The 12160-nt window shown below is 39.3% G+C and overlaps 1 protein-coding gene across 1 annotated transcript in view; it reads left to right on the forward strand.

Annotated features, from left to right (window-relative positions):
* PLEKHA8 (pleckstrin homology domain containing A8) overlaps positions 1–9463 on the forward strand; it is a 104493-nt gene extending 95030 nt beyond the window's left edge. Inside the window, exon 14 of the mRNA XM_016956876.3 lies at positions 8246–9463. Coding sequence (XP_016812365.1) covers positions 8246–8251 — 6 coding nt within the window. The 3' untranslated portion in view covers positions 8252–9463. The remainder of the gene's footprint in view (positions 1–8245) is intronic.
* The last annotated feature ends 2697 nt before the right edge of the window (positions 9464–12160 follow it).

Below are 12160 nucleotides of genomic sequence, written 5' to 3' on the forward strand. Positions count from 1 at the left end.
CTATTTAATCTGTGGGAAAAATGTAACAATGGCCCAATGATAGAACCAAAGGATACATACTGTGATTTACCAGGAAGCAGCAGTGGCAGGGTTCCACGTGAAAAAATAGGTATCTTTTTCTCTTTTTCAGGTTTGCCTCTTTTTTGACCCACGCATGCTTCCGTTTTCTTCCATGGGAGGTTGGTCAGAAAGTGGCAGCTCAGGGTAGATGTCAGGAAGACAGTGGTCAGAAACAGACCCGGAGAGGGATTTGGGCCACCATGATAAGAGAGGAGTGGCCAAAGGGATGAAGAACTTACAGTTTATTGGCTGGGCACAGTGGCTCCCACCTGTAATTCCAGCACTTTGGGTCGCTGAGGCGGGCAGATCACTTGAGATTAGGAGTGCAAGACCAGCCTGTCCAACATGGTGAAACCCCCTCTCTACTAAAAATACAAAAATTATCCGGGTGTGGTGGCAGGAGCCTATAATCCCAGCTACTTGGGGGGCTGAGGCAGGAGAATCGCTTGAACCCAGAAGGCGGAGGTTGCAGTGAGCAGAGATTGTGCCACTGCACTCCAGCCTGGGCGACAGAGCGAGACCCTGTCTAAAAAAAAAACCCTACAGTTTATTGATTTCCTTTCCTTTACAAGGAAAAAGAGTTGGCTGCCTTCATGTATGACTTTTAATCTTTGTATCTCTGCCCAGAGGCACATTTTGGAGACGATGCTGTTTAAATTTCCAAATCAATAAATAAGCAGGGTCAAAGATCCAAAACTAGCAAATTGCTATTTCCAGGAAAAGATGCTGGCCTTGTCAATGTGGTTCTGTCCTGCACATACCAGAGAGTTCACGCTTTTCCTGCCCAGGCCTAGAGTTGCTTGGAGCTATTCATTCTACAGAAGTGCCATCCAACTATCTTCGTATGATTGCCACAAAGAACTTTTGAAGAGGGCTGAACTAGGTGGGCCTTAGAGACCTATAAAGGAAAGTAATATGCCTAGATTTTTATATGTGTATATAAAGCACTGTAAGAGCTATGACTAAAGAAATGAGAATGTCAGTGTGAAACTTTTTGTGATTCTGCCTGGGCGTCCATCAGATGGCCTTTCTTCTAAGAGGTAGAGTCAGAACACATTGGCTTAGAAGCTGCTGTAGAAAACTGGCCCATCTGGCTATTCTAATTGTTTCAGAAAAGAAATACCACTGTATCTATATATGGATCTCTTGGTGTCCTCACTGCCAAATATACATAGATCATACAAGACCCTAAAACCGTTATCTGTTATGCTTTTGGCTTACTTTCCACTGGGCTTTTTTCCCCCACTTTCTTAAATAAGGTTATTATGACTCACATTCAGCTTCCTATATTCTATGAATTCACCCCCTTGCAAGAAGTTGCTTTTTAAAAAATCATGGTTGTCTAAAAGCCTTATAGTTGTAAATTTCTCCTTTCCTTCTGGTAGTACCTTGCACTTGTATGTATAGAAAAACGACCACAATGTAACTGTTGAAATAAATACCTTTTGCAATGTCTTCCCAGCTCAGTACCCCCTTCCATTGAGAATATCTCCATCTCCATAAGACATAACGTTTGTGATGGCTCACTCTGCTCTCCTGTCCATGAAGGGACTCCTGAGTTTGAGGTGAGCCAATCAAATTGGAGCTGGGGTTCAGTAATAGACAACCTGTTAACTGGAATGAAGGTAATGGAAACTGATGAGCAGAAGCTGCCATCATAGAAAAGCATTCTCATCCACATGCCAGGAGAAGCAGGAAAGTGGATATTTTAAGAGAAGAACAGAACAGATGTGCAAAGTAAAGGATGGAAAATGATCTGGCTAGAGACAAAGAAGAGGAGGGGTGGGAGAGAGAGGAAGGGACTGGAAATAGTAGTTCCTGGTAGTTTTCTAGTTCCTGGTTCTCAGCTGTCATGAAACCCACTCCTGTCCTTGGGTTCTGTGAGATATTCTGGACTTTTATACAAAGGTCTCCTGACTTTTCCCCCGCTAAGCTAGCTTGAATGAGTTCCTGTTATTGACAACCAGAATACCATTGACTAAGACAACTAGAACCCACTTCTCCATTTTCTCATCTGTTTTGAGTCCCAGAACAGAAGAATGAACCTGGATTCTTCCTGAATTAGTGAAATACAATTATAGACATTTAGATCTGAAATAATCTAATCCAACATATTTATTTTATGGATGAAACAGTAATGTCCAAGGAAGTTAAATGGCTTACCCAAGGTCAAGGTCACACAGTTAGGGGATAGTAGGATTAAAACTAAACCTTAGGTCATTTGAATGCCAGTCTGGCTTTCTTTCCACTAAACAAATCTGCCTTTTAATGAAAACATTTCAGCATCACACTTGGTGCAGAGAACAGCTGCTCCCTCTTCTGAATGATGTGGTAGATCCTGCAATCAAGGGATCCCCGTCCTCAAACACAGTGGTGGGCTGAGGATCCAGGCTGAGCTTTTAGAGTATCACAGACCTCTAGCATCAGTGATTGGCTCAGAGGTGGGCTTCAGCTCCAAGTTAGAACTACTTAAGGACTTTTTAGGGAGAATAATCAGGCACTTAGACAGAAGGAGAGAATGTGGATCTCTCGTTTTTGAGCTCTGAGAAATTAAGGATCACATGAGCTTAGAGCTGCTAGGGGTTGTCTTTTCAGCATGAGAAGACAGCCTGCTGAAGAACAGAGCCCGCACAGAGGAAAACAGAACCAAGAGATGGAGAGAGAGAGATATCCGATAACTTTACCTGGGCACCTAGATTTAGCCATGCCTGAAGTTATCCAATTCCTGAACTTATCAGTTACCTGACCCAGTGCATTTCCTTTTCTACTTAAGCTAGTTTGACTTGACTTTCTAGTATATGCAACCAAGTGAGGTATAATACCAAAACATTGATGGCTAATCCTAGTTTAACTTTATATACGTTTGCTGATTTTTATATGCTACAGAGAGGCTATATCTTTGGGTCGTTGTAAACAGATGTCAGCTATTTTGGTTAAAATGTATTTAATATGACTTATTAAGACTAAACTAGGAGCAGTAGTGACAAAGAAATATAACTGTGTGTGTGCTTTTGTTTTCCGAGGAAGAAGAGTAATTTTTCCTAAAGCAGTAGATGGGCTTTTTTCGTTGTTTCTGACCCCTTTTACTTTTAGGACTTATTGAGGACCCCAAAGAACTTTTGTTATGTGGGTTCTGACTATCAATATTTACTGTATTAAAAATAGAAACTGAAAATCTTCAAAATATTTAGTGATTCATTTGAAGATAGCAATGATGAAAGCATGTGAACATAAATAATATCTTAGTATTATAATAAAATTAGTTTTGACCTTGCAGGCCCCCTGAGATCTGTTCTAAAGAAAAATGTCAGTTTGTGTGGGATAAAAAAGAGCAAAATGTAGGACAAACTTGGAAAGTGAGTTTTATTTGCCTTCGTTTATAACACTTGAGTCGGAAAAGGAGCTCCATAATCTGTTGAAATCTTAGCAAAGTTTGCCTAATTTTGGTAAGCCTTTTTCGTTGTTTTACTGATTAATGCTTTCACCGACAATGTAAAAGGTTATTCATTACTTGCTGTGTAATCTGCCTGGATAGCAAAGATTCTAGGTCTTACCAGAATAATTTCCTGTGCTTTCTGTTGACCTTACTAGATCCTCGACTATTTAAAAAGAAAAAGTACAAAAGGTTTTCACTTATGAAAGAGCAAAGGTTCTTTTTAATCATGTTGCCTTCTATGTTTATTTCAAAATGCTTTTTTGTGACTCAAATAAGTAATAAAGTATTGTTTCTAAGGCACCCATGATCCTATCTTAATCAAGCATTCAAATATGTTCTGATAAGTTTTTTTTTTTTAATTTTTGTTCTCCCAAAAAAATTAGATCTTAAATTTAGGAAAAAATTTAAAAAATCAGAATTTTTTTTTGCCATTCTTTCGTCATAATTTTTTAACCTTTTTATGATAATAAAATACATGGAACATAAAATTTAACATTTTCCCTATTTTTAAATGTACAGAAAATTAGGATATCTTTTACACCTAAATTATCTTTGGGATTTTCCAGTGTATCCCTTGAAAATCACAAACTTGTTTCTTTCATCACATAAAAAGATAAGGGCTAGGTTTCTTTGATGTGTTACTATTGTAGGATTTGTATGAGAAGAGTTATCTAACCAGAGAAGGTACTTAGTCTTCCCTAGGTTAGATTTGTGTAAATAAAATATTGTTAGTGTAACTATTTCAGAAATGGTATACAGATGGTCCCCAACTTACAATGGTTTGACTTATGATTTTTCAACTGCGTTTATTGGGGTAGTAAATGCATTTTTGACTTCTGACATTTTTTATTTACAATGAGTTTATTGGGATTTAACCTCATTGGAAGCCAAGGAGCATCTGGACTTTAGAGGAAATCCCTGGAGATTTATCAGTACCCTGGCTGTCCATGATTTATTTTTACCCTCAAGGAAAACACTGATCAAACTCTTATGAAATTGGTTTGTTGTGTTTTCTTTATTTATCAGAGTCCTGACAATGCTTTGCCTGATGATATTAGACAACGGTGTAGTGTTCTCAATCCTAATTTCAGTTATTACTTAAAATGTTTCCTTAGCCTGGCCACAGTCTTATATTTTTAATTTGAATTTACTATCTCCTAAGCTAGTTGTTTTCAACTATGGAGTTTTATAAAAAATAAAATGCCTAGGCCCTACTGCTGAATCTCTTTACTTCATATATTTGGTATATTATGTCTCATAATTGTTATATCTCAATTTATTTTTCTATATAAAAATTGTGTTCCTCCATTTTTATAAATCAGATTTTTTTAATGAAAACTTAATTATTATCCTTAGAGACAACTTGCCTATTTTTTAATTTTATTTTTTGGAATGGCTTTATTATCTTTGGCATGCTACAGAAGCAACCACATTTCTTTACTGGTTGCATTATAATTATGCACCCCTCATCTGACCTGTCACATTTGAGGGTTACCAGTTATAAATTAAAAACAGCCACTCTAAGTCTCTGTCATCTACAGATTTTTTTTTTTCACTCTGAGGCTTGTGTGAACGCCCTGGTATAAGCTACAGGCCAGATTTTGTGTCTTCAGCCAAGGACAGTCTCAGGCTTGTGTGAAGGCCCTGAAGGCTTGTGTGAAGGCCCTGCTATAAGCTACAGGCCAGATTTTATGTCTTCAACCAAGAAAGACAGTCTCAGAGCTTCATGGAGAAGGACTGTATTGGATATTTCAAACTGTTGACACTTTAAAACATAGACTCTTGGGTATAGCTTTCTGAGCTGATATCTCTTAGATAACTCTCAGCTCAGATGAGTAAACTCAGTCAAGATCTCTAGGACTCCTTTTAGTCTGGAGAACTGCTAACCTAAGATCCTCAGGACAAGAGTTACTTACATAAGGCTAAATGAACTGATGAGGGAAATTTTATTTTGTTTTTTAAAATAATATTGTTGATTTTGTTTCACTGTTCTATAGTCTGGTTGTATACATAAACCAATTTCTTTTTTTCTAAGCTATCTACAACCTATAAAATTTAGTAGACTACTTTTGTAAATTGTATTAGTTTGTTTTCACACTGCTGATAAAGACATACCCAAGACTGGGCAATTTGCAAAAGAAAGAGGTTTGATGGACTCACAGTTCCACATGGCTGGGGAGGCCTCACAATCATGGTGGAAGGTGAAAGGCACGTCTCACATGGCAGCAGGCTAGAGAAAAGAACTTATGCAAGGAAACTCCTCTTTATAAAACTGTCAGATCTCGTGAGAGTTATTCACTATCATGAGAATAGCACGGGAAAGACTCGCCCCCATGTTTCAATTATCTTCTACTAGGTCCCTCCCACAACATGTGGGAATTATGGGAGCTACAATTCAAGATGAGATTCGGGTGGGGACACAGCCAAACCATATCATAAACTGAAATGAAACATCTTAAATTGTATTTGATTCTCACTGATCCTATAGAATCCAGAAACTTACTGAATCTCTTTGCTTTTCATGGCAACGTAGTTTTATGTAAAAGCTCAATAAGAATATCTTCTCCTTCTTACTAGGATATAATTGGATGAATCAGTTGTACAACCAGGGCCTTACCTGGAGTGTCCTTTTTGAGAATGATGCTTATTTTATCAGAAGTAACCAGCCACTTTTCAGAAGCTAAAGTTGACGTTACTTATGGAGCCAATGCATACAAAGCCCTCCTAGGAAAACTGGCTGGTGTCTGGCTTATAGGATCCCAGCCTTACAGGAGGTGAGGAATATTATTCCCGTCAGGCTAGAAACTCAAGAAATTTGGAGGAATTTAAGAAGAAAGAAATTCACCCAAACATATAGATACTATGGGTGATATTTTTTGGTAAGAGTTTCTAAAAGATCATTTGGGATTCCTTATTAAAACTTCTAGACAGAAGTTAACTTTGTAAGTGATTAATACTATATGGACCTGGATTTTGCAAGCCAAACTTAAGAATAATCTTCCTTTGAAATTGTTATGATCACGAAAGGAAAGCGGACGCTAGGGAAAAATTGTGAAAGACTGAAATAGACCGAAAGGTGGACTGGTGTCTTCAATGGAAAACTATGCCTTGTTTTAGGGCACCCCCTTCCAAGTTTTCTGATTCTATAAATGCTGTGCCTTTCATTATCTTTGAGCTCCTATATAGAACACTTATAGGAATGTAAAAAGTTCTTGTTTATAGAAATAAAAATTGTGTTCAGTGAATAGCAATTGATTATTGTCCCATGGATATTAACCAATTTTACATCTATTTTTACATTCATTTCAGCATTCCTGATTCAACGATAAAAGTGTAGTATATTGAATTCTCCTATACAGCATCTTACTGGTTCCCTTATGAGTTAATTAAAAAGTTAAATAAAATCTTTGATGTTTCATCCTGTATTTTTGTGTCATGATTTTACCTTTTTTTAAACAAGTATCCTTTAAAGTTATTTGCCTATTGTGTATTTTCCCATTTCTTTGCTTTCATACTTTCTCTATTAGAAATTGTGTCTCTTGTAAACAGCATATAGATGAGTTTTACTGTATTATTATTTTTTTTTTTTTACTTATTTATTTATTTTGAGACAAAGTCTTGCTCTGTCACCCAGGCTGGAGTGCAGTGGCATGATCACGGCTCACTGCAGACTCAACCTCCTGGGCTCAAACGATCCTCCCACCTCAGCCTCCTAAGTAGCTGGGATTACAGGCATAGGCCACCATGCCCAGCTAATTTTTTATTTTTTTTGTAGAGACAAGGTCTCACTATGTTGTCCAGCCTGGTCTCAAACACCTGAGCTCAAGCAATCCTCCTGCTTTGGCCTCCCAGAGTGCTGGGATTATAGGTGTGAGCCACTATGCCCGGCTGTTTGGTTTATTCCGTCTGGCACTCTTATGTTTTCATCTGTGGGTTAAGTCACACATTGATTCCTATATTCACATTGATTATGATTACACTTAATTGGAATTATTTATTCCATCTTGGTTTCTTTTTATTTCTTTCTCGCTGTCTACTGGATTGATGGAGTTTTTTTTATTTCCCGTTTTTCTTTCTACTCATTTGGAATTTTTCATTCTTTTTCTAATAGTTAGTGGTTACCTTTGTGGCAGACACTGTTAGATGCCCTGTGTCTTAGTCCATTTATGTTGCTATAAAAGAATACCTGAGGCTGGGGAGTTTATAAAGAGAAGAGGTTTATTTGGCTCATTGTTCTGCAGGCTGTACAAGAAGCATGGCACCAACATCTGCACCTGGTGCAGGCCTCAGGCTGCTTCCACTCAAGGTGGAAGACAGAAGGGGAGCCTGTGTGGAGAGATCACATGGCAAGAGAGGAAGGAAGGTAGTGGAGGGGGCAGGCTCTTTTTAACAACCAGCTCTCGGGAGTGAACAGAGTGAGAATTCACTCATTACGGCAAGGATGGCCCCAAGCCATTCATGTGTGATCCACCCCCATGACCCAAACACCTCCCAATAGGCCCTGCCTCCACCACTGGGGATGAAGTTTCAACACGAGGCTTGGAGGGTCAAATATTCTAACTACAGCACCCTGCAATAGTCATTCTCCTTTTCTTCCTTAGCAATAAGATTCTGGAAAATATACCTTGCTGAAAAACTACTGATACAAAGGAAACAATAATATGTAACAGGAAGTTGCTGGTTGGGACTAAAAGAGTAATGACAGTTGGCCTGTGTTCCTCTGTCCTTCCCTCTTTTATCCTGGTGTAGGTGTAGGAATGTGGGTGTAGACGGAACTCCAGAAACCATCATGGACCATGAGGCAACTCTGAGGATGGAAGCCACACACTAAGGACGGTAAAGCAGAAAGAAGAGCTGAAACCCTGATGATAAAGAAGCAGCCAATTCCGTCCTGCACTGCCCACCTCCAGATCTCATTCATGTGAAACAAAGAGAAACTTTATCTTGTTCAAGTCACTTTAGTCAAGATTTTTATTATCAGATGAATGCAATTTCTAATTGATACACCTTAAAATTTTCAACATGTACACCTGATTTAACACAATCTAGAATTAAGTCAATACTTCTACATGCGTTATAGACCAAAGGTCACTGCTATAAGAACTTTGGGTATATAGTCAAATTCCTCACATTTTTAGAAACTTGTTTATTCATTGCATCCCTCCCCCATCTCACTCTCTCACACGCTCACATATTTATTTTCTCAGATCCTTATAAGTTCATAAGGCATATGTCCTTATTCCATTTTTACAGATGAGAAAACTGGGGTTTGCAGGGGTTAAGTAACTTATCCAAGATCACACAATTAATTAGTGGCGAAGTCATAATTTGAAGTCTTTCTAATGCCCAAATGTTTCCATTGTGTCACATATCGGAGCTGTGCTCTTTCCATCAGCCAGTTTCCCATTATCATAGCTGATGACATGCACACCCACCATCTGGGGCAGGCTTTAGTACAGCACTCTGTGCCATCACCCAGATCACCAAATCTTAGTAAATGGACGTGTCATAAGAGATAAGGCTGCCATAGAATCACAGCAGCTTCTGGCTTAGTAAATTACCTGGATACACACCTTTTCCTAGAGGAAATCGCACATCTTCGTAGGAGATCTGGTGTAATGCTCTTGGGACCTCTCTCTAGAGGATGAGCTAGTATCACTGGGTCCTAGTAAGTTTCAACAAATATAATAGAGACAGAACTGTCATCATTATCAGAAAAGAAACAGAGAAAAATGTTAAAACAATGGTTTTGTGACCTTAAAGTCTGTGTTAGTCCCTTAGCACCACCGCTGAGATTTTGCTGAAAGGGACGTTTTGTGTGTTGGGCTTCACTGAAGGAAGCCCCTGAAAGTGTTCAGAAATAGGGAAAATGAGAAACTGTTCCAGCTGAAAATACGGGCAAGGGGGAATCATTGAAGAAGACAGAATATTGAAGTGTTCAAATGAATAAAGAAGCTAAAAACTAAATCATAAGTATTGTTTCTTTGATATATATAAAAGGAAAATGTTTACCAGGTGAATGTGATCAGCTAGGCATGTTTTGAAGGCAATTGTAGCCAAAATGTAACCCCAACTCGCTCAAATTCTACATCCAAACCTTTCAGAGGAATGTCCAAAAAAGAAATAATTTTGTAAAAACTAAGGTTGGAAGATTTAGAAACAAAATTCAGAATGAATTTTGTAGGAAGGCTGAAGGAAATCCTTTTCCAGAGCTTTACTGGGCATTTGGGGTAAATCACAATGACTCATTTATATAGATCTTCAACTTTTCGCTGATCTTCCAACTTGATTTTCTTTCAGACTCTAGTTGCAGTGACACATAAACTATGGCGCAGGCTTAACTCATGTCTGCCCTCTACTTATCCTCCCCGCCCCACTGCTGGGCTCACTGTTCTGGAGCACAGTGCAGGGAGAAGACAGCTCTCATCCTTCCTGTGTTGCTCTCCTGGGAGTTACTTCTCCAGATCCTATGGTCTTTTCACCTCTCCCATCACCACTGTGACAAATCAAACACCTCTCTCCTGACCACCGTCTCCTGGAACCTGGGGTCTACAGTCCCTCTTGATACAATGAGATGACCTTGTGCTCAGGTGAAGGGTGAATGTGGAACCAGCTACGCTTCCCTCTCTACCTACCTCCTCCTACTGCATAACCACAAGGCTATGTGCATGGAGCAGATTTATCAAAAACTAGGGCTAATTTAATGGACTTACAACATAGGAGTGAATCAAAGGTCAAATTATATGTTAACATCAAACTTACACTAGAATAAAAGCCATGGAGAACTTCAGAACAGAGATGGGCAGAAGAATCAGCATTAGCAGGACAGTCTAGGGTGGCCTTTGCATTCCATACTGAGCTCCTGATGTCCTAGCCAGTGGGGTTTGAATATGTCTCCTCTTCTTGCCAACACACATCTCCCAAAGGCAAATGGTGATTTTCAGAGACAGCAAAGTCCAGATTTCTATAAATGAACAGAAACGTTCCTTAAATACAATGAAGACTGTACAACTCTGCCTACTGGTGGGGATAAGTTTTTTTGTCTGTTTGTTTTGTTTTTTGAGATAGGGTTTCCCTCTGTCACCTAGGCTGGAGGGCAGTGGTGTGATCATGGCTCACTGCAGCCTCGACTTCCAGGGCTCAAGGGATTCTCCCACCTCAGCCTCCCAAGTAGCTGGGACTACAGGCACATGCCACCATGCCCAGCTAATTTTTGTATTTTTAGTAGAGACAGGTTTTCACCATGTTGCCCAGGCTGGTCTCAAACTCCTGGGCTCAGTGATCCACCCACCTTGGCCTCCCAAAGTGGTGGGATTACAGGTGTCAGCCACCACGCCTGGCTGGGGAGAAGTTTTCATTTTCCTTCTACTTCCAAACCATGGCCAAAGGCTATGGGAACACAAGAAAGGGGGTATGGGTAGCCCTGGTGTTTCCTCACCTACTGGCTGCACAAAACACCTGGCTAGAGTTCTGAAATGACCACTGCCCTGTGCATGAGGCCTAAATACACCCCTACAACCTGGGATGCCTCACAGGACTCTCCCCAAACAGGAGGGAGGCAGGGCAAAGGTTTATGATCTTCTTAGCTAAGCAACTGGTGGCTTTACCAGTTGTTCTAAGGAAACAAAATTTCAAGCAACTTCTGCAGATGAACTTTCCAGGATGAATTTCAGCCGCTTTATGTGCACACCCTTTCCATTAGTTAGTAAAAATGACCAAAACACGACTGTTGCAAGACTTTTCTCTCTAAATCTGTGGTTCTCAAGTAGGGGCAATTTTGCACTCAGGGGACATTTGGCAATGTCTGGAGAAATTTTTGCTTGTCACAGTGGAGAGAGGGGAGGGTAGAGGGAGATGCTACAGGCATCTAGTGGGTGGAGGCCAGGGAATGTGGCTAAAAATCCTGCAATGTGCAGGACAGCCTCCAACAACAAAGAATTTTTGGCTTCAAATATCAATAGTGCTGCTGCTGAGAAACCCTGCTCTAAAGACTTGGGGAAAAAAATGAGATTTAGGTTCATCTGTGACCAATATTACCAGTCATATCACTCCTGAATTTTACTTTAAAAATTCATTAGCTGATCTTCTTACACATCATCCCTAAGAAGTAGATTAAGAGTAATAATGGCATTTACTGAGTTCTTACTATGTGCTAGGTTCTGGGATAAGGACTTTATATACTTTATCTCACTGTTGTCCCTGTTTTCAGAAAAGAAAACTGAGCTCCGAGCAATGAAGGAAGTTGCAGATGCACATAAAACTTAAAATGGCAGAGGGAGGAATCAATGCAGACATGGAGTTCTGAAGCTTTTGCTGTTGCTCTCAGTGCATTTCTAAGGAAACCCAACGGTATCCATTTCATTGACCAATTGCTTTGTACCCAAAATTTTATTTTTCATAAGAACTTTTCATTTTCTGACAAAAACTATTTGTTAAATAAACATAACTTCATAATTCTGATCACATCACTTGGAGCAAATTTGACTGATACATTTTAAAACACATGGATTAAAAAAAAAAACTCCTTCTTTCCCGAAAAAGGAAAAAAGGAATGTATTTTTCATATTTTCATCTCCAATTTAAGGAATTCATTTTTGGAACACATATTATGCTTTAAATGGTGGTGCCAGGTAAAACTGCAAGGAAGCTTGTGCTATCTGGAGA

Source organism: Pan troglodytes, chromosome 6, assembly GCF_028858775.2.
Source record: "Pan troglodytes isolate AG18354 chromosome 6, NHGRI_mPanTro3-v2.0_pri, whole genome shotgun sequence".
Taxonomy (NCBI): domain Eukaryota; kingdom Metazoa; phylum Chordata; class Mammalia; order Primates; family Hominidae; genus Pan; species Pan troglodytes.